General features: G+C 46.3%; 2 protein-coding genes and 1 long non-coding RNA gene across 3 annotated transcripts in view; 2 read left to right on the top strand and 1 right to left on the bottom strand.

Annotated features, from left to right (window-relative positions):
* LOC309361212 (nuclear pore complex protein Nup214-like) overlaps positions 1-3,351 on the top strand; it is a gene marked incomplete at its 3' end in the record, with an annotated part of 50,473 nt that extends 47,122 nt beyond the window's left edge. Inside the window, exon 9 of the mRNA XM_081896144.1 lies at positions 3,218-3,351. Coding sequence (XP_081752270.1) covers positions 3,218-3,351 — 134 coding nt within the window. The remainder of the gene's footprint in view (positions 1-3,217) is intronic.
* Positions 1-14,826, bottom strand: part of LOC309361168 — a 510,060-nt gene extending 495,234 nt beyond the window's left edge. Inside the window, exon 1 of the long non-coding RNA XR_014164360.1 lies at positions 14,579-14,826. This is a non-coding gene — a long non-coding RNA (uncharacterized lncRNA). The remainder of the gene's footprint in view (positions 1-14,578) is intronic.
* A 6,843-nt stretch (positions 14,827-21,669) lies between these two features.
* The window catches only part of LOC309361268 (uncharacterized protein), a gene marked incomplete at its 3' end in the record, with an annotated part of 324,188 nt that continues 322,779 nt past the window's right edge, over positions 21,670-23,078 (top strand). Inside the window, exon 1 of the mRNA XM_081896174.1 lies at positions 21,670-21,698. Within this exon, the coding sequence (XP_081752300.1) occupies positions 21,690-21,698 (9 nt within the window). The 5' untranslated portion in view covers positions 21,670-21,689. The remainder of the gene's footprint in view (positions 21,699-23,078) is intronic.

Here is a 23,078-nt window from a genome sequence, read left to right as displayed (position 1 = left end):
TGAAAGCAAAACCAAGTTATTATCCAAAATGTATGACATATTACTAGAATGGGACACTAAAGACGAGGAAATTAAAGAGGTTATGATAAAATGGGCGATGGACCTGGGATATAATATAGAATATGAAAAGTGGTCAAAATTATGGAATGATGGAATAAAATTTACGGCAAGTGTTGCAATTAGAGAAAATTTAGAAAAGATGATATATAGGTGGTACATAACACCAGTAAAATTAGGAAAGATGTATAAAACAGGAAATAAGGCCTGCTGGAAGTGTAAAATAAAAGAAGGCAACTTCCTTCATATGTGGTGGAGATGTGAGGAAGTGAAGAAATTCTGGGACCTGATTTATAATGAGTTAAAAAAAATATTCAAATACACTTTCCCTAAAAGACCAGAGGCCTTTTTATTAGGAATTATTGGGGATGAAATTAGAAAAGAAGACAAAACTTTGTTTCAATATTCGACAGCAGCGGCCAGAATACTAATTGCACAAAATTGGAAAAGTACAAATATACCAACGGTGAAGGATTGGCAATCAAAATTATTTGAATTTGTTGAATTGGCAAAAATGACACAAAAAATTAGAAACCAAAAAAATACAAAGTTTATTGACGATTGGAATAAATTTATGGCATATATTGAAGGAAATTATAGAAACTTAACAACTATAGCAGGTCTGTTATAAAACTTACGATGTACAACCCAGTAACAATACCAGCTGCAGAAAATGGAGTTTTTAATTAAGAAACCGAAGGGAAGGGAAGGAAGTCAATTTGTATGTCTGAAACGGTTTTTGTCATGTGTGCCTGTTTTTTTTTCTTCTTTTTTCCTGTTTTCTTTTTTCCCCCTCTTTTTTTCTTCGTTTGGATTTTGGTATTTTTATTTGTCTAATGTTTTTTGTCTGTTGTAAATGAAATTTAATAAAGAGAATTAAAAAAAAAAAAATGAAAAGGAAATTTCCAGTGGCTCAGCTGCTAGTGGCTTAGTTATTATTCTTGCAACAAAGTCTCCTCTAGGGGGAGAAACTTCCAACTTCACTTTACAATTTTTGAAACAAATGTATTCTTTAAAAGTCCCCCATATCTCCTAAAAAGCCACAGTTTCAGTTACCTTCAGGGTTATTTTATATACAAAACAGTCCAGAGACACTGTATCTTTTCACAGAGTTAGTTCAGAAGTCACTTCCAAAGTCTTTACCTTAACGTGCTGACAGCCCACTAATCGGTTTCCCTGTCAAGGCAGTCCGTCCCCAGGGTTTAAGACAGCGGATGTATTTTTGTTCTCTCCTTTTCATGCAGGTATATAAAGTACAATTTCCTCCCCCACCGCTCCTGCGAACGGGAGGAGGGCTGCTTTTTTAACGATGGATTTACTCTTTTTCAGAAGAAGATTCTCCCAAAGTTACAGCTTTACAGTCTCTTTGCTTTAGTCTCTCCGCAGAACGGAAAGGCAGACTTCCTGTTTATGCCTTTCCCGTGTCAGTGCCAAAATTCTTCAAAATTTAGTTCCAATTAATCCTTTAAACCTACTCACGGGTAGTTGCTTTTAAGTCCAATTTTCAGGAAGAAATCAGCGCTCTCCGATAATGGCGATGCGGCTTCACTCCACAGACTGGGTAAACAACTCTCAGCACTGCGCCGCTCACCCGCTGCCATTCCGGAGCCTTTAAAAAGGCTCCTTCACAGTTTTGGGGGGGCGCAAAGGTGCCCGCCGAGTCTCCTCGCTCACAGGCTTCACCGCCTGTGATTTTTTGGGGTCCCCGCTTCGCCGTAGCGGCAGGACCCGAACCTGCGGAGCAGACTCCCTCCGGAGCTCAGAGGGAAATCCGCCATTAATCGCTGGCGCTGACCGGAAACTGCATAGGTCTCAGGTGTGAGGAGAGGAAAGGACAGAGCCATCTGGCCAGAATGTGCACAGGCCATGTCTCCTATTACTTAGAGCAAGACACTTCCCTCGTGCAACACAGATAGAGCCTTGACTCCTTCAGCCACTCTCTCTCCCACTCAGAGCGCAATTAACAGGCAAGCAGGGATGCTATCTTCTTCTCTTTGGCAGTCAGCAACATACCTCCATAAATCAAGCAGCAGCAACAGCAACAGCGGCAGCTTGAACACCCTGCTCCAAAACAGCTCTGCTTCTGGGCACCACAAATCAGTCCAGCATGCAGCCTCCGTTCCGCCGTCCGGCAATCAGCAACAGAAACCTCTGGCGACTGGGACGACTGGGACGACTGGTAGGACTGGAACAACGACTGGTCAGACGACTGGAACGACGACTGGACCCATAACTGATGTCAGCATCGCCCTTGAGCCAGTACCACCAACTGGACTCATGCACTTCAGCCCCGACTGGGCTAGACGAGCTGGGTAGCACTTCCAGAGACCACCTTCTGGACAGGAACAGGTCAAAGTGCTGTGGACTCACAGCTTAGAGTTGTGAGCACCGGATTCACTTCCACAAGAAGACAGTCGTCGCACAGCAGAGTATAGCAGAGTCTAAAGGTAAAGGTAAAGGTACCCCTGCCCGTACGGGCCAGTCTTGACAGACTCTGGGGTTGTGCGCCCATCTCACTCAAGAGGCCAGGGGCCAGCGCTGTCCGGAGACACTTCCGGGTCACGTGGCCAGTGTGACAAAGCTGCATCTGGCGAGCCAGAGCTGCACACGGAAACGCCGTTTACCTTCCTGCTAGAAAGCGGTCCCTATTTATCTACTTGCACCCGGAGGTGCTTTCGAACTGCTAGGTTGGCAGGCGCTGGGACCGAGCAGCGGGAGCGCACTCCGCCGCAGGGATTCGAACCGCCGACCTTTCGATCAGCAAGTCCTAGGCGCTGAGGCTTTAACCCACAGCGCCACCTGCGTCCCTACATAGCAGAGTCTAGCAGAGTATATAAACGACTTGGAGAGCAGCTCTGTAGAATAACTTCTTTTATTCTATCTACAACTATAATACAACTATATACAGAGCTAAATGGGTTCTAAGCATAAATGAATGCTAAACTGCACTGAGTGTCTGCAGCTGCTCTTAGCAGCAACCTTATCTCTACACACAATCTCTAACACTCAGTCTCTCTCTCTCCGACACACTGACTGACTGACTGTCTGACTTGGTGCTGAAGTAGAATAAGTAGAGAGCAGAACACGCCTCCTTCTCTCTGGAGAATCAGCAGAGATCATCAGGAGATTCTTGGATATGGGAGGGGTGAAATCTCCTCAGGTGTGAGGTCTCTGATGGTGATGCCGGAGCCTCTCTCTCCAGAAGGAGACAGAGGAACAAAATCAGCTGGTAGGTGCTTGCTTGCTTTTTGGGGGAGTTTTGGTCCAGCAACACCCGAGGATCCAAGGTTGTAGAACACTTATCCTAAAACACCTTGAATGCAACTGGAGCAGCCTGGTGCCCTCTAGGTGTTACAGAACTCCCAGCAGTCAGTGACCAAGAATAATGAGAGTCAGAATTCAACAATGTATGGGTGGCACCGTGCCAGAGAAGGCTAGTGTAAAGTGATAAGGAGGGCGTGGCAAGCAACATGCACAACTGGAGATCAAAAAGACATACCTGTGCCCCTTACCCTCCCTTTTCAATCTTTTGGTTTTGCTCATCAGCATTTCCACCTTGATAGATCTTTGTTTATGTGGTTAGGATTGCTCTGTAAGGCTGCAGTCTTGGGAACGCTTCACAGCGTTCCATAGGAGAGTAGGAAACAGACCTCATGCCAGGTTGGACCATCAGTATTATCTGCACTGACTGGCAGCATCTCTCCAGGTTTCAGGCAAGGGCCTCTCTCCATCCCACCTAGAGAAGCTGGGTGTTGAAGCTGGGTCTTTCTGTGTGCAGTGCAGAGGCTACCAAACTGTCCCACTTTGCGTATATGATTGGTTGGACCTACGCTTTGGATGCAAGGAGTCCTGTGTTCAGTAGTTGGCATCTCCACATGGGGCTGGGAGAGACCCTGGTCTGGAAACCCGGGAAGCTGCTGCCTGTCAGTGTAGACAGCGCTCAGTTAGCTGGACCAACAATCTGACATGAATTAAGGAATCTTCCTAATAGGTGGGTGGGGGGAGCAGTGTAGTTCAGTGGTAGAGAAATCTGCTTTGCATGCAGAAGGTCTCAGGTGTGATCACTGGCATCTCCAGGAAGGGCAGGGAATGTCTCCTGCCTGAACCCTGGAGAGCTACTGGAGATGTCAGGGATTGAACCTGGGACTTTCTGCATGCAACACAGGTTCTTTCCCACTGAGCTGCCAATATATGGTCAGTATATTGGTAGTAAATATTGAACTCAAAGGGCGAAGAGAACTATTTGTGTATTATCTGTTTTGGCCAGAGATGAAGGTTCACTTTTCATCTGTGTAATTGCATTTCCTGTTCAATATGGAACACCTTAGTTTTGGCAAAGGCTTTTCTTTCCAGCTCTACTTGGCTTGCTTGTCAGCAGGATGTTTGATTCAGACTGACATGATCCTTGCCAAAAATCGATGGGGGATTGTAAAAGGCCTTGTGCTTTCAATTCCCAGCTCAATTAAAATCCAGCCGACCTGGGAAATTGTAGTATTGATTTAAGGGTCTGCCCTTTGGGCAGGGATCTTGGAGGTCCGATCTGTGAGTCTGAAAAGATCTATTGTGCATTTTTATTAAATTACTGTGTATGTCTATCCTGCCATATCCTTAAACGGCAGAGCTTAATATCAGTATTCTAAGCATGTATCTGTGCATATACACAAATCTTGTCTGGTCTTGATAGAGAGTTAAAATGTGTGCTGACTCTGGCCCTCCCCTGTGGGGCTAAATGGGGGAGGGAGAATCTTGTATGATGGCATGCTGAGCTGTGGAGTTAAGTCCAAGTGCTTCTGAGGTACATCTCAATTGTGTGGGAAAGCCTCTCCACAACACCAAACTGTGTGGCAGTCAATGGTCTTCTTCCTGGCAGATCACTTCCTGGTGCAACTGGACTTCTCCACGACCCTTCCCCTCTGCAGGGAGGTGGGACCAATTCGGATGGTCTGCCCCTGCCACTTAATGGATACAAATGGTTTCCAGAGAGTGGTAGGGGATGCTTTATCCCATGTTGATGGCCTTTCAGCTGATTCCCTGGTGGCCCGCTGGAATGCAGAGTTAACCAGGGCTATCGATGGTCTGGCGCCGAAGCGCCCTCTCTGATTGCATGGAGCCCGGACAGCCCCGTGGTTTTCTTTGGAGCTGAGGGCAATGAAACAATCGCTGAGACGGCTAGAGCGTCGGTGGCAAAAAACTCACTCCGAATCTGACCAGACACAGGTTAGAGCTCAACGTCGAGCCTACCAAGTGGCAATAGCGACGGCGAAGAAGACTTTCTTCACCGCCTCTATTGCATCTGCAGAAAATAGTAGCAGGAGACTCTTTCAGGTGGTTCGCAATTTAACGGAACCACCTTTACCACCGGGGCCTTGTAAAGACCCCAAGATCTCCTGCAACGATTTTGCAAAGTTTTTTGCAGATAAAATCACTCATATTCGGAAGGAGCTAGACACCACCGTGGGAGCAGGGCTGGGGCGGGAGAGTGCTAGAGCTCTGTCTGGTCAGGTTGCATGGAATAAATTTCAATCCGTTACCCCCGAGGATGTGGACAGGCTGCTTGGACGCATGAAACCAACCACCTGTCTCCTTGATCCTTGCCCATCCTGGCTAATAAAAGCAAGCCGGGAAGGACTGGGCGATGGGCTCTGCAGGGTGATGAATGCTTCCCACTGTGAGGGAACATTCCCAGATCCGCTGAAAGAGGCGGTCATTAAACCGCTTCTTAAAAAACCATCTTTAGACCCGGCCAGTATGGCCAACTATCGCCCAGTCTCAAATCTTCCATTCTTGGGCAAGGTGATTGAGCGCGTGGTTGCTGAACAACTCCAGGCACGCCTGGAGGATGCGGACCAATTGGATCCCTTCCAATTGGGATTCAGGCCTCATCATGAGACTGAAACTGCCTTGGTCGTGCTGGTTGATGAGCTCCGGCGAGCTAGGGACAAAGGTGAGAGTTGTTTCCTAGTTCTGCTGGATCTCTCAGCGGCCTTTGATACAATCGACCATAACATCCTTCTGGACCATCTAGAGGGGCTGGGAGCTGGGGGCACTGTTATACAGTGGTTTTGCTCCTTCCTCCTGGGCCGTGTTCAGAAAGTGGTGGTGGGGGATGAGTGTTCAGACCCCTGGGCCCTCACTTGTGGGGTGCCTCAGGGTTCCGTCCTCTCCCCCATGCTTTTTAACATCTATATGAAGCCGCTGGGAGAGATCATCAGGGGGTTTGGACTGGGTGTCCATCAATATGCAGATGATACCCTGCTCTACCTCTCTTTCAAATCAGAACCAGTGAAGGCAGTGAAGGTCCTGTGTGAGGGTCTGGAGGCGGTTGGAGGATGGATGGCGGCTAATGGATTGAAGTTGAATCCTGACAAGACAGAAGTACTGTTTTTGGGGGACAGGGGGCGGGCTGGTGTGGAGGACTCCCTGGTCCTGAATAGGGTAACTGTGCCCCTGAAGGACCAGGTGTGCAGCCTGGAAGTCATTTTGGACTCGCAGCTGTCCATGGAGGCGCAGGTCAATTCTGTATCCAGGGCAGCTGTCTACCAACTCCACCTGGTACGCAGGCTGAGACCCTACCTGCCCGCGGACTATCTCGCCAGAGTGGTGCATGCTCTAGTTATCTCCCGCTTGGACTACTGCAATGTGCTCTACGTGGGGCTACCTTTGAAGGTGACTCGGAAACTACAACTAATCCAGAATGCGGCAGCTAGACTGGTGACTGGGGGCGGCCGCCAAGACCACATAACACCGGTCTTGAAAGACCTACATTGGCTCCCAGTACGTTTCCAGGCACAATTCAAAGTGTTAGTGTTCACCTTTAAAGCCCTAAACGGCCTCGGCCCAGTATACCTGAAGGAGCGTCTCCACCCCCATCGTTCTGCCCGGACGCTGAGGTCCAGTGCCGAGGGCCCTGTAGCTTTGCTTCTCGCAATGAGGGAACCAGGCAGAGGGCCTTCTCGGTAGTGGCGCCCGCCCTGTGGAACGCCCTCCCATCAGATGTCAAAGCGATAAATAACTACCTGACATTCAGAAGACATCTTAAGGCAGCCCTGTTCAGGGAAGTTTTTAATCTGTGATATTTTAGTATATTTTTGGTTTCTATGGATGCTGCCCAGAGTGGCTGGGAAAACCCAGCTAGATGGGCGGGGTACAAATAATAAATTATTACTATTATTATATTCTCCCTTTTGCAGTGAACCTCTCTCGGCCTCAGTGTGTTATCAGGATCACCCTACATCTTTCTTCTCCCTAGAGACCATAGACAGCAGCTGCCAGTCCAAGCAAGCAAGATTAAGTCAAATGGACAAATAATGTGCTAGTGTGAAACAGCATGCACCCAGTCACGGTTAAAAGCTTTCCACCAGTTTGCATAACTGTAACTCCACCAAGATGTCAATTATAGCATCCTTGCCTGGTTTTATAGCCCGGCTGAGTTAGACGCACAGCCCATTTCCTTATTCCTCATCTCCTGTTGCACCTCCCAGCTAGCTCACCCTGTTCTGGAATCGTTCTGCTCTGGGTTAGTGCTCTCCATTGTCTTGGCACACAACACCATTCTAGCTGTGGCCCCTGAGTGATATCTGGCTTCTTCCTAATGGGTCATTCCATGTCAGTTCAACGCGGTCATGCCACCCACCATCTCGGATTTTGATGAAACTTGGTGTACACCCTTCCCTTATGGTTGAAAGAAACCCCCTTAATTTTTTTTCCCTCTTGAGAACCTCGGCCTTCTGTACATTTTATCCCCCCCCCCCCAACCAATGATCAGATCTCTTTGAAATTTTACACAGAGCTTAATAAGAGGATGAGGATTTCAGGAAAAAATACACCAGCACTCAAAAGTTTTTATAAATGCCTAAAAAAATGTATAAATGTATAAATTGTTCATCTTAAAATCTGAAAAAATATTGGTTATTACAGGGGTTCTTTTTCAAAAGTGCAGACTTCTTTTTCAGTTTTGGGGTATTTAAAACTATGAAAATTGGCTATATCGTGAAATCAATCTAAAAAAATTGGTCAGAAACTACTGAGTGCAGCCGCATGCCATGGTCGGAGAGTGCTGACTTCTTCCTTTGAACATTTGGATCAAAAGTAAAAGCCCGTGAGTAATATGGAATTTGGATTGACAAAAGAAAGATTTTTTTTCGTTTGAATTCGGCACGATCGGGGAAGACGCAAAGAGGAAGTCCGTCTCCCCGCCTTGTAAATAATTTGAAGCAAGGACTAAATAACCAAGGTTGAAAGATCTCTTTCTTATTGGATGAAGTTATTAATTGCACGGATTGATACTATAAATAATTGTGCTGGAGGATAAGAGCTAACTTTGTGAGCTAAAGGACCCCCCCCCCCGGGACCCGGGAGTGATCCGCGAGAGGAGCCTGCTGAGGAGATATAGAAGATTTTGACAGCTGTCAAATTAGCTGTCAAAGTCGGGAAAAATAGAGAACTTTGTTTCTGATGTTCTTGCTGGTTACATTAGATACAATATAGTTACAAATCGCTGAAAATAAAGAAGAATTGAAACAAATTAACTTGACTTTTGGGTTGGAAGTGAAAGAAATACTGAATAACCAGAATCCCTCTAGTGGGGGTTCAGGGACATTACAAAAATGGAAATAGGTCGAAAAATACTAGCTGACCTGGATGAGGTTATTTTTCTCGTGAGAAAGTTGCGTAAGTTGCAAGAGCAAGGTCATGTTTTGTCTACAAGTGCCATAACTTTGAAGCCAACAGTAAAGGAATCTACTGAGTTGGAAAAGGACTCGATGTACAAAACCCAGGCAGCTGAACAAGAAAAGAAACTTGAGAAACTTGAGGAAGTGGAGAAAGAGATATATGTTGAACAGGAGGAGCAGGAAGGAGGGGCTGCAATGCTGCAGAAGGCAAAGGAGAGCCGGAGGCCTGTCAAGATGGACATAAAAGAAAATAAGGACTGGATGATAAAAACTGGGTTTGAATTGGAAAATGAGGAATGGAAAGATCTCCTTTTGTGGAGATCTGAATATCTATGGACTATAAATCTGATCAAGGTGGAAGTTGGAGCCTTTGGGCTATTTGGACTTAAAAGGATTGAGAAACAAGACTTGAGCTCCACCTTTAAATATGGAGGTCTGGCTGGAAGGAACATGGACATTATAGGGATAGTGCCCCTCCGAGACTTGGTGTTTAATATAAAGGACTTTCAAAGAAACCGGCAGAGAGGGACTGAGAGAGATTTAAGGGCCTCAGACGTGAGGTTGCCAGGCTGATAATAGATGGACTAATGGACAACGGTTCGGGGATCGAAACCGGGGAAGGGAGGGTGGGGTTTGGAAATCCAAAGGGTGTACAAAAATATTTTGATTTCTTCTATCTTTCTTTCTTTTTGTGTTGTTATTAGTATTAAAATGGGGAATCCGTGGAAGGGAAACTGGGTCGATCTTAGAAAAAGTCTTTAAGTATAATGATTGATGTATATAAGCTAAAAGTTTATATATAAATTGAATTAAATATAACAACAAACTAAGGTTAAAAATTTAGGGATAAGAACTTGTTGAACAAATTTTTGGACATGGAATACAAGAAGGGGAGGCGAGGGGAAGTTGTGGAAAAAAGGTATTGAAAATATGGATTGCAAATGTTGAATTTTTCTTTTTCTCTTTTTTTGTTTTACTTTTTTGTTTTTATGTACTATTTGAAATGCTAATAAATATCATTTTAAAAAAAGAAACTTTGAATGCTGACATGTAAGGAAATAAGACCTAGAAAGAAAAAGATTAAAAGAATTTAAAATTATGCATTATTTTCAATTTTGCAACCATAAGGTTGTACACCAAGTTTCATCAAAATCCAAGACAGTGGGTGGCAAAACCCTTGTTTTTTGTGTTGATTTGATATGACACATAGTAACTTTTAACAAAACCTCTCCCATCGCTTCCAGGAAGCACCCCCCCCCATCATCCACTTTCGCTTCTGCTGCTCCTCCAAAAGTCGAAGCTTCCTTGGCCGTTGTCCCAGCCACATCTTCAGTTTCCAGCAAAGGGGCACCCACTTTTTCTTTTGCGTCCTTCACTCTGAAATCCACCAGATCTGCTGCTGATACCCCGCCTCAGTATCCTGGCATGTCGGAGACCCCCAAGCCTCCCCTTGGTTCTAACCTGAGCGGAGCAGTCGGGTTCCCCTTCTCTCCAACCACCAGCATCTCCAAAGCGCCTCCAACTCCATCGCTGCTGTCCAGCCCCATTGCAGCTTCTCCTCCCTCCTTCTCTTTTGGTTCCGTGAGTTATAAAGCGGGCATGGACAGCTCAGCCAGGGCTCCTCCCTTCGAGAGTCCTGTTGGGCTAAAGCAAGGTTTTGCCTCGTCACCTTCCTCCGTCAAAACTAACCTCACTGAAAAGTAAGTCTCCCTTTGAATCTTTTTAGCAATGTATGTGTGGTGGTTTTGAAGCAGTTCTTGAATGTGTTAAACACATTGTTTTAAAGTTGGTGGGGCTCTCCGTGTCTCGCTGACTGGGCTGGTGGGAGCTGGAGTCCAATATCCGGAGAGGCACCACAGGTTCTGCACCAGGGGCCCCATCTGCACTGTACATTTAAAGCAATACCGTTTTAAACAGGTCCTACCTCCAAGGAATCTTAGGAACTGTTTGTTCAGGGGGATGAGAGCTGTTAGGAGACCCAGAGTTCATGGGAAGAAGGATTGCCTGTTAAGCCACTGTGGAAATTATATCTCTGTGAGAGGGAATAGGGGGTCTCCTCAACTATCACTGTGGTCTAAACCACAGAGCCTAGGGCTTGCCGATCAGAAGGTCGGCAGTTCGAATCCCTGCGACGGGGTGAGCTCCTGTTGCTCGGTTCCTTCTCCTGCCAACCTAGCAGTTCTGTAGGAATAACAGAGGAAGACGGGAGGTTGGATGCAGTGAGCTGTGTGTAAGCAAGCTCAAGAACAAGCTTTGCAGAGCCTCTTTTTATTAGCAGAAGTCAACAGTTGGAAACAGTAGTGAAACCACTCTGAACATGACGTATTAACATCTAAGCACATTTCCAGCCTTATCAAATACACGTGTTAGCAGGTGTTTTCCTAAAATGTTCCCCAATACTTGATTACATCTGCGACGCTGTTGCATGCCGGGTGCGAGGTGTGCCTCAGCACAAGCGGAACGTTACCTCCACACCTCCTCTTTCCCTAAATATTAAGAGAGGGGTGTATTCTGAGTTTGAATTGGTAAGGGCCAAAACATGAGGCCCAGAGCGTGGTTTGCAAAGCTGGAGCAGAGAGGGTCATGATGTGGGGGGCAAGGCAGACCTTGCAAAATTGAAAAAAATGAGGAAACACATTGTATAGTTTGCAGTAAGCTGGGCAAAGATGCAGCAAAAAATGAGTCTAATGTCTCTGGTTGTTGGGCTCAAGAGAGCTGATGTTGTCCAGCGGGAATGAGGGCTTTGGTATCACCCCAAGTGACTAGACGTGGTTCTTTCCTGGTCTGCACTGGGTGGCACTATGTCTCCCTTGGGTGGTGCTTTACTGGCATCTCCTGTAGGGTTAGCTGTAAGTTTGGAAACAGATTGGTCAGGTCCTGATGCCAGGCCATGCTGGACAGATGATTGGACTGCTGACAGCACACACGGAACTGGAACTCACAACGGACCTGTAGGGGTAAAAAGTAACAGCATAGCCCCGCCCCCAGGCTATCAGGGCCACAGGGCCATGAAACTGCAGATCCGGTAGCTGTTGACACAGTAGGTTGTTAAGGTCGAGGTCCTTGGATTTGCAGAAATGCCTGTCTGCTGGTGCAAGCTGATCTGAATTAGAAGAAGAAGAAGAAGAAGAAGAGTTTGGATTTGATATCCCGCCTTTCACTCCCTTTAAGGAGTCTCAAAGCGGCTAACATTCTCCTTTCCCTTCCTCCCCCACAACAAACACTCTGTGAGGTGAGTGGGGCTGAGAGACTTCACAGAAGTGTGACTGGCCCAAGGTCACCCAGCAGCTGCATGTGGAGGAGCGGAGACGCGAACCCGGTCCCCCAGATTAGGAGACTACCGCTCTTAACCACTACACCACACTGGTTAATTGAAAACAACAAAGTGTTAGATTTACACTGAAATCCACCTAGGGTCCTGCACTTCTCCCCATTTCCTAACTGTTTTTCCGAAAGGTGCCTTCCAGGGAGCGATTGGCAGGTTTGACTTGTTGAATTCACCATCGTTGCGGTTTCAGATCACTGGTGGTAGCCCAGATAAAACCAGAGAAGGTATCTATGGTGACGTGAACCGCGGAATTAGGGCTTAACATGTGTTACAGATGTCACATCCATTTGCCACAACTGCATGAGGAAATGACTGAGGCATTTTGGAACAGTGAGGGCAGGTGCGAACTAAAGCCTGCGCCTGTGCAGTTTGAACTGTTTTGCTAGAACATTTGCAGATTGGCGAAAAAACCCCACATATAATGTCCACTGGGTCTAAGAATGAGGAAGTTACAGTTAGCTCTCGCAGGGCAGCATCTGCTCAGGCATTTCCTGCTGTTAAGAGCCCAGGCAGATTTTACATGCAGAGAGAGAAACAAAGCCAACAAATTCGCATCGATTTGATTGGTTATCAAAGCCATAGGCAATTGTTCAATAAGCTGCTATACAAAAATGGCTATCTGCTATCAGAGCAGACAGAACAGCTGAAAAAAGCTAGATAGACTGAGAGCCGAGGAGGGGTGTACTTTACACACCAGCCTTGATTCTCAGAAAGTTTGTAGCTCCTCGTGTTGGATTGCCATCAGTAAAGAGAGCTATGGCATGAGGGATTGGCATTGGCTGACAGAACAGGCGGACCAAGAAAGGAACACGCTGAGTCACAGCTGTCCAAAGATTTTTGGGTGAGTTCTGCATTAAGGTTACTAAATCAGAGTTAGTGAGCTGCAGGGCATGAGACCATCCCTTTAGGGAGGCATTAAAATCAGCTAAGCATGTGCTATGTTTTCCAGTCATGGAAATGATGTCCGAGGGTTTTAACAACTCAAAAAAGCTGTAATGGTGCTGTGGGTAACTTATAATGGTTGCGTGGCGAGTTCCCGCCTCCCCCCAAGGAAATAAAGACACAGGACACAAGAATTCAGGTTAATGGGTCAAATTAGGCCACAACTTTATTGATTACAGGAATTGAGCGGTATTGGCTTAGGCATTGGTCCTAACTACTAACTGGCTAGAGGCTGGAAGGGTTAATCACCAGAGGGAGGAGTCCTGCTGAGGCACGTCAACTAGGACCTCCCCCGGGCATCACCGCGTGGGGGCGTGCCGTGGGCCCCCACCTCCTTAGGCTTAGGACAAGGCCACGCCCCCCGGAATCCTTTACCAGACTACCCTTGATTGGGGGAAGGTGATGGCGCTCCTTCCCCCTTCATTTGCATAACAATAGGACAGTACCCCTACCAATGCCTAACCGCCAATACCGAAGTGTTGTGATGGTTTGCTATGAGGTAGGCGAAAACCAAATGGCTGGAGCCAATCTGCCATTTGGGAAAATTCCTACCAGGCCCCTTGACGGCGACCAATCGTCGTTCATAGCAACGTCAGAGAACCTATCCTAACAGGGTGGGATGGGCGGGAAAACCGGGTCAGCTGCAGCAGCGGAGGAAAGAGGAGGAGCCTAGGCTGCAGCAGGTTTAAATAGCCGAGGCCCTGCCCACGGAGCCAGCCAATTGGCTGGCCCAGGGTATGACACGGGTGGGGATTCCCTTAGGTATCGCAGGGGCTGGAACCAGCCCCCGTGAATGTGGGGAAGGGGCGTGCCGCTCGCAACCCCACCTCCTTGTTTATCGTGGAAGTGGCTTTGTGGAAACTCTAAATGGGGCAAACAGAAACAGATTCCAGGGGCTAGTCGGGACCTCTACATGCTGAGAGGCAAGTTGCTCTGCTACCAGGGCATATAAGGCTCTTAATTTTTACCCCGGGATTGGCCATTGGTCCACCCAAATAGGTTCCTGCATCTGCCACTTTAAGGGCAACACTGAGACAAAGTCAGACACCTAATTCAAGACTAGCATTAAGTTTTCGCAGTAAATCTTGAACCCCCATTCTCAGAGCATGTCTGCAGCCGCAGGCACAGAAAAAAGGAAGTAGCTGTGCAACAGACTGTCACATGCAGCTGAGTCCACGCTTGCATTCTGAATGCCTGTGTAGTCAGACTGAATTGTCCACAAGAAAATAAAAAAATATTAAATCCAGCCCCGCACTGCCTTTGGTGGCAGGTTTTTTAAGGATGTTACTGCCTGTTCCTGTGAGATTTTGACCAGCTTCGGCCCATCTGAAGCTGAAGCTGATACAGGCTCGTCTTATCTAGAGCCCAAGCAGAGCATCGTCACACACAGCGGAAGGATAAGCAGTATGTGCTACATTCTTAATTTTATTTACACTCTATGCTGAGAGAATACAAACATGCATCTTGCCTCTGCGAGAGCAGAGAAGCAACTCCTCTCGGAAACAAAGAACACTGAGAGAACAGTGAAAAACAGGAAACCAGTCTCCCATTCCCGTGGGAATCCAACAGTAGTGCTGACTGTGGAATGCAAAACAATGTATTGTGACTGCAGTTGCTGCTCAGTGAGGGAAATAGAAACCAACATCCTCCCCCTTTCTGTGAACATCACTGGGCAGCGGGTTCGTACAATATCAGTACAAACCCAACTTCTGCACATAGGTACAGTGTTGATCCCTTGATACAATCTTGGACAATACATCAGCAGGAATTTCATTACCTGGCATATAGGACACCGTTACGAGTCCCTTCTGAACACATTTCCTAGCATGTTGCAGTTTCAATTGCAAATGCTTCGTGCTTTGCTTACAACCTTCAGAATTCAGCAAAGCCAAACATGCTTTGTTGTCCTGGTAAACCTGGATTGGACATTTGACAGGAATTTTCATGTCTTTGCATAATTGTAACAACCATTCACAATCTTTAAGTGAATAAGACAGTGCATTCAGTTCATCTTCACAAGTACTTAAGCTAACTGTTGTTTGCTTCTTGCATGACCAATCAAATAGACCCTGATTGTACATGTAGCAAACTCGAGACGTACTTTTCCTGTCTGTAGTGTCACTTCCAAAACTTGCATCTGCAAATATCTCAAGACCACCAGACTTCTGATTGTTAAATCTCAGTCTGTAATGCATAGTGCCTTTCAAATACCGCGCTATGCGTTTCAGAGCTTTCCAATCCTTAACAGTAGGATTGTTGACTTGTCTGCTTAGCAAATTACAGCTAACAGCAATGTCAGGTCTTGAACATCTGGCAATGAAGTTTAGCTTGCCTAGCACACTTCTGTACAGTGTAGTGTCAGAAAATGCTTCTTCAGTGTCTTCTACCTGATAACCTGTTGTCATCGGTGTGTCTACAGTGTTAGCATCCATCAGGTTTAGTTTGCTTAACACATCAGCAATTTTCTGTGACTGGTGTACTAGAATGTTACCATCTTGATCTCTCTTTATTTACAGAGATAGGTAGTTGTTTACCTCACCAAGATCTTTCATGTCAAAGTGCTCTTTCAGTTGAGCTAGGGCGTTATTGTACATTGTGACATCCTTCCAAAAGAACAGAATATCATCAACATAAAACAAGCAATACAGCTGCTTTTGCCCCTCCTCTGTGACAAATACACATGGATCAGCTTTCCCTTGCTTAAAACCTAGAGAAAACAATACTTCAGTGAGTTTTGTGTGCCAACACCGTGCACTTTGTTTGAGACTGTATAGGGACTTCTTCAGAGAACAAACAAATCCCTGTTTTACCTGTACGCCATCAGGTGGAAACATATAAAGAGATTCAGCTAGAGATCCGTACAAAAATGTTGTATTCACAGCGTGGAGACTAACGTGTAGATTCTCCTCTGCAGCAAGCTTGAGCATAAGCCTAATGCTCTCATACCTCACAGTGGGTGAGTAGGTCTCGTGATACTCTTCACCTGGTACCTGTGAAAAACCTCTGGCTACCAATCTGGCTTTGTGTCTGACTATCTTGCCATTTTGATCTGTCTTCGCTTTGAAGACCCATTTGCTTCCAAGCAGTTTCATTCCTGGAACTACTGGAACTAGCTCCCATGTTTTGTTCCTCTCTAAGGAATCAAGCTTAGCCTTCATGGCATTTAACCATGGCTCAGCATCCTTTGAATCCAAATCCTGGATTTCTTGGAAACTTGAAGGTTCAAATACCTTCTTGGAGCTTTTAACAGCTGCTACTGCTGTCTTAGCAAATTCATCAGCAAATCTCTTTGGAGGTCTGCCTTTTGTGGCTCTTTGTGACCTGCAAATTAGCCTTAAGTCTTCAACACTCTCCTCTTCTTTCTTAGGAGAAAAGTGACCTATTGTGAACAATGGTTCCTCCAATTCTTCTCGATCAGAACTTTCAGAGGGTCGCATAGAGGCTTTCGCACTCTTGAAATCCTCTGAATCACCCGATTCAATCTCAGACTCAGAATCAGGACCTTCATCAGTGGGTGTGGGTGGTCGCGGCAGCTGTGGCTGTTGCTGCTGCTTTTGCCTATCCTCAGTTTCATCACTGTCATCAGGATAACATTGGAAAATTCCCACATTCTCCCCCCACTTGGCATTCTACTCAACACTTCTTGTGAGCCTAATTGTCTTATAGTCAGTCATCATTATTCTGTAAGAACCTTTCTGATAACCTAGAAAGATACCATGCAATCCACGCTTGCCTAACTTGGAGCTTTGTGGTGTGTGAACCCACATGTCAGAACCAAAAATTCTCATGTGTTTGATGTAAGGTTTCTTGCCAAACATCTTCTCATAGGGGGTACAACCAATCGCTGAAGATAACCTGTGATTATAACTGTAAACAAAACAGGCCAAAGATTCCGCCCAATAACTCTCTGGAAGATTGGCATCATGCAGCAAGGTTTTCATACCCTGAAGCAATGTTTGATTTGCCCTCTCGCAAAGTCCATTCTGCCATGGCGAGCGAGGACTAGACAAATCGTGTTGAATTCCTTTCTCAGTCAGAAAAGCTTCAAACTGCTGAGAAGTGAATCCCCCCCCCCCCACGATGAGTGAAAATGCACATTTTCTAACCAAGCACAGAATTTCTTGAACCTTGGAAAAGCCTCTGATTTCTGCTTGAGTTTGTACACATAAATATACCTGGAAAATGCATCAATGAGAACCATGAAGTACCTGTTTCCACCCAAAGAGGGCGATAGTGGACCAACCAAATCAGCATGAACAATCTGGTATGGTTCTGTAGCTTGCCTACTAGACACCTTACCTTTCGCAGCCATTTTCACCTTGTTTGCTGCGCATGCCTTACACTTCATGTGGTACCTGCAGGGTTTAATAGTCATACCTTCAACCAAGGCAGGCATTTTAGATATAATAATAATAATAATAATAATAATAATAATAATAATAATAATAATAAATTTATTATTTATACCCCGCCCATCTGGCTGGGCCTCCCCAGCCACTCTGGGCGGCTTCCATAAAAACCAAAAATACAGTAAAATATCACACGTTAAAAACTTCCCTGAACAGGGCTGCCTTAAGATGTCTTCTGAATGTCAGGTAGTTGTTTATCACTTTGACATCTGCTGGAAGGGCGTTCCACAGGGCGGGCGCCACTACCGAGAAGGCCCTCTGCCTGGTTCCCTGTAGCTTTGCTTCTCGCAATGAGGGAACTGCCAGAACGCCCTCGGCGCTGGACCTCAGCGTCCGGGCAGAATGATGGCGGTGGAGACGCTCCTTCAGGTATACTGGACCGAGGCCGTTTAGGGCTTTAAAGGTCAGCACCAACACTTTGAATTGTGCTCGGAAACATACTGGGAGCCAATGTAGGTCTTTCAAGACCGGTGTTATATGGTCTCGGCGGCCGCTCCCAGTCACCAGTCTAGCTGCCGCATTCTGGATTAGTTGTAGTTTCCGAGTCACCTTCAAAGGTAGCCCCACGTAGAGTGCATTGCAGTAGTCCAAGCGGGAGATAACCAGAGCATGCACCACTCTGGCGAGACAGTCCGCAGGCAGATAGGGTCTCCGCCTACGTAACAGATGGAGCTGGTACACAGCTGCCCTGGACACAGATTTGACCTGTGCCTCCATGGACAGCTGTGAGTCCAAAATGACTCCCAGGCTGCGCACCTGGTCCTTCAGGGGCATAGTTACCCCATTCAGGACCAGGGAATCCTCCACACCTGCCCTCCTCCTGTGCCCCAGAAACAGTACTTCTGTCTTGTCAGGATTCAACCTCAATCTGTTAGCCGCCATCCATCCTCCAACCGCCTCCAGACCCTCACACAGGACCTTCACTGCCCTCACTGGTTCTGATTTAAAAGAGAGGTAGAGCTGGGTATCATCCGCATACTGATGAACACCCAGCCCAAACCTCCTGATGATCTCTCCCAGTGGCTGCATGTAAATGTTGAAAATCATGGGGGAGAGGACAGAACCCTGAGGCACCCCACAAGTGAGAGCCCAGGGGTCTGAACACTCATCCCCCACCACCACTTTCTGAACACGGCCCAGGAGGAAGGAGCGGAACCACTGTATGACAGTGCCCCCAGCTCCCAGCCCCTCAAGATGGTCCAGAAGGATGTTATGGTCGATGGTATCAAACACCGCTGAGAGATCCAGCAGAACTAGGAAACAGCTCTCACCTTTGTCCCTAGCCCGCCGGAGATCATCAACCAGTGCGACCAAGGCAGTTTCATTTTTTTTAATGAATATTTATTGGTATTTCCAGCATACATATACAAATCAAAAACAAAAGTAAAGAAAATAAAAACAACACAAAAATACAAAAAAATTCAAAACTTAACAACAATTAAAAACACATAAAGTTTCAATTACTTATTTTCTTTAACCTTATTTCTCAGACCTCCTCACGCCTCCCCTTCTTGTATTCCAATTTAGATTTTCAATTCAGCAAGTCCTTAATTTATATCTCCACTTTAACTTAATAATTTGTTTTAACATACTGTTATTATTCTTTTCTTCTTTCTTCCATTTCCTCAATTTACTTTTACAAACCTTATTTCTATTTAATTAAAAAAAACCAAAACCAATTTTAACTTATCCAAATTTACATCACTATTTATATCTCATTCATTATTCTTAAACCTTTTTCCTAAAGTCGACCAAAATTTCCCTTCCACGGTTTTCCCAATTTCCATACAACTAGCAAAAATATTTTTTTAAAAAAAACAAAGCAGATTATATTTGTATACCCTTTGGATTCCCAAACTCCACCCACCTTTTTCCCAGTTCCAGTCCCCAACCAATATCCATCAGTCTTTATATGTTATTTAGCCTGGAGATCTCACGTCCGAGGCCCTTAAATCTCTCTCAGTTCCTCTCTGCCGGTCTTTTTGATAGTCTTTAATATTAAACCCCAAAACTCGGAGAGGCTCCGGCCCAACAGGATCCATGTAGCTTCCAGCCAGACCTCCATATTTAGAAACAAAGCCTGTGGGGTACTCCAACACTTGTTTCATATTCCTTTCAAATCCAAAAGTCCCCAAAGCTCCAACTTTCACCTTCAGCAAATTTATAATCCTCAGGTCTTCAGATCTCCACAAAAGGAGATCTCTCCATTTTTCAGTCACCAATTCAGGCCAGGCTTTCCACATCAAATTTTTATTTTCCTCTTTTGTCATCGTGTCAGGCCTCAAATTGCATCTCTCCTTTGACATCTGCAGAATTCCAGCTCCTCCTTCATTTCCTTCTAAAGCAACATGTTGCTCCATCTTATCAAAACTTTCAGTTTCATCTATTTGTTCAATTGAATGGGCTTCCTGTTTCAAATCCTTATCAGATTCAACACTGTTATTTACTGTCAAGCGTAGTGCTGAAGCCTCTGTAGCCAAAACATTGTATTGGTCTTGTAACTTTCCCAAGAGAACAAATGCTCTGTCCAATTCTGCTTGAATTTTCCATCCTCCGGCCATTCCTGTAATGTCACTATAACCCCTCTAGGGGAATTTTAGTTCCTTAATATTCCTTTCAGCTCAAAACCAAAAGTCCAGTTATTTTGTGTCAGCCCTTCCTTATTTTCAGCAAGTTGTAACAAATAAACCAGCAGAGGCAACAAAAGCAAAGTTCTCTTTTTCCATTAACAGCTAACTGTCTGACAGCTAACTTGACAGCTGTCAAACTCTTCAATATTACATCAGCAGGCTTTCTCGCGGGACGCTCCTGGGTCGTGACCAAGGCAGTTTCAGTCCCATGATGAGGCCTGAATCTTGACTGGAGGGGATCCAAATGGTCCGCTTCTTCCAGGCATGCCTGGAGTTGTTCGGCAACCGCTCGCTCAATCACCTTGCCCAAGAATGGAAGATTTGAGACTGGGCGATAGTTGGCCATTGTGGCCGCATCTAAAGATGGTTTTTTAAGAAGCGGTTTAAAAACCGCCTCTTTCAGCGGGTCTGGGAAGGCTCCCTCACGGAGGGAAGCATTCACCACCCCACAAAGCCCATCGCCCAGTCCTTCCCGGCTAGCTTTTATAAGCCAGGATGGGCAAGGATCCAGGAGACAGGTGGTTGGCTTCACTCGTCCAAGCAGCCTGTCCACATCCTCGGAGGTAACAGATTGGAATTGATCCCACTCAACTTGACTAGACAGAACTCTAGCACTCTCCCACCCCGGCCCTGCTCCCACGGTGGTCTACTTCTTCCCGAATCTGAGCGATTTTATCTGCAAAAAACTTTGCAAAATCATTACAGGAGTACATGTGGCCTGTACTGGGCCCCGATGTTGCAGGTGGTTCCACTAAATTGTGAGCCACCTGAAAAAGTCTCCTGCTGCTGTTTTCTGCAGATGCAATAGAGGCGGTGAAGAAATTCTTCGCCGTCGCTATCGCCACTTGGTAGGCTCGACGTTGAGCTCTAACCTGTGTCCGGTCAGATTCGGAATGAGTTATCCGCCACCGGCGCTCTAGCCGTCTCAACGATTGTTTCATTGCCCTCAGATCCGTGGAAAACCATGGGGCTCTCCGGGCTCCATGCAATCGGAGAGGGCGCTTCAGAGCCAAACAGTCAATAGCCCTGGTTAACTCCACATTCCAGCGGGACACCAGGGATAGATCTGAAAGGCCATCAACATGGGATAAAGCATCCCCTACCACTCTCTGGAAACCATTTGGATCCATTAAGTGGCGGGGGCGGACGATCCGAATTGGTCCCACCTCCCTGCAGAGGGGATGGGTCGCAGAGAAGTCCAGTTGCATCAGGAAGTGATCTGACCATGGCACTTCTTTCGTTTCGCTTTTACTTAGTGTCAGATCACCAACATCCATAGAGGTAAACACCAGGTCCAAGGCATGTCCGCGGCTATGGGTTGGGCCAGACTTATTCAGGGACAGCCCCATGGAGGCCATGCTTTCCACGAAGTCCCGAGCTGCCCCTTGTAAGGTCATGTCGGCATGGATGTTAAAATCCCCTAGGACGACCAAGCTAGGTGTCTCCAGGAGAACATCCGCCACGACCTGAAGCAGCTCAGGCAGGGAATCCTTGGTGCAGCGGGGAGGTCAGTACACCAAAAGGAATCCTGTACTGCCCCTATTGCCCAACTTCCAGAACATGCACTCGGAAAACTGGGTCTTCCCAATAGGACTCCTGGTGCAAACTAATGACTTTCTAAAAATCACTGCAACCCCCCCTCCCCGCCCACATGACCTGGGTTGCTGTGCGTAAGAGAAACCTGGTGGACAAGCAGCGGCAAGGACAGGCCCATCTGCTTCATCCAACCAAGTCTCTGTTACACATGCCAGGTCAAGTCCTCCATCCATGATCAAGTCATGGATGGCAGTGGTCTTATGAATCATTGACCTGGCATTGCACAGCAGATACTTCCTCAAAATGCAAATGACCAAATTTCCTGTGAAAATCATGAATACATCCTGCATGCAAACCTTTGTTAGAACCTGCAATGCAACAAGTTTCATCCTGCACATCATCATCAAAATACAAAACAAACAAACAATCAACATATTCAGCATGCAATACATAATCGTTTTTCTTTGTGATGGTGCACTTCTTGTTCTTGAAGGAAACGTCAATGTTCCGTTCATTTAGCTGCGCAACGCTGAGTAGATTGTGTGTGGCATCTGGAACGTAGAGAACATTGTGTATCGACAAGTCCAAACTGTGAAGAACAACAGTTCCGTAGCCTTGACTGGAGATCGTGTGGTCATCCGCCTGGTGAATTGCACCTTCCTGCGGTGTAAAAGGCACAAACAGTCGCTTGTCGTTGCATAAATGTCTCGTGGCTCCTGAATCAATCACGAAGAAAGATCTAGACGTCTTCTGGACCTTTGCAACCGTTGGAGTGAAGCGTGAGACCATTGCCTTGTGCTGCGTTGTCCTGGACACCGGACCTTTGCCTTTTCCACACGATGAGCTTTCGCTGCGCTGCTCTGTCTTGGCCCTGGGAAATCTGCATTCCCTCTTCATATGGCCTAGACATCCACACGAGTAGCATTTCACTGCCTTCAAAGCTTTGGCGCCATCTGGTGGTTCCACTGCATTCTGGGATGACGTCTGTGAAGACTCCCCCTTACCCATGCAGCTAGCACCTCGGCAGTCTGCTTCATTCAGAATCACGGCAGTAACATGGGCTACTGTGAGCTGAGCAGTTGGCTGAACAGCAATCTGAGTGGCAACGGACTCCCAACTTGAACCCAAAGAATGTAGTATCATGAAGGAATACACAGCCTCTGGAAAGGTGAGTCCTCTCTGTTGCAGCTCATGTCTCAGATTCTGCATCTCCATCAGATGTGTTCGCACATCTGCACCTTCAGCAAGTGCCATATCATGCAGCTCGGCATAGTAGAACAAAGAAGCACCAGCTTCTGTTCTCAAATGAGCATCTCTCAAAGTGTCCCAAATTTCTCTGGCTGAGGTCTTTTCACGCAACAGACAGAGCTCTTCTGGGGATACTATCAATGTAAGTGTTCCCCTTCCTTTGGAATCCTTAGCTGCCCATTCATCTGTTATTGGAGCTGGGGGGTTGTCTGCAATAACTGTAAACAGACCTTCTTTTCGCAGAAGAGCCTCTGCG

The sequence above is a fragment of the Podarcis melisellensis genome (assembly GCF_964234715.1).
Source record: "Podarcis melisellensis genome assembly, chromosome: W".
In the NCBI taxonomy this organism is placed as follows: Eukaryota; Metazoa; Chordata; class Lepidosauria; order Squamata; family Lacertidae; genus Podarcis; species Podarcis melisellensis.
This window is presented reverse-complemented; position numbering and strand designations above follow the sequence as displayed.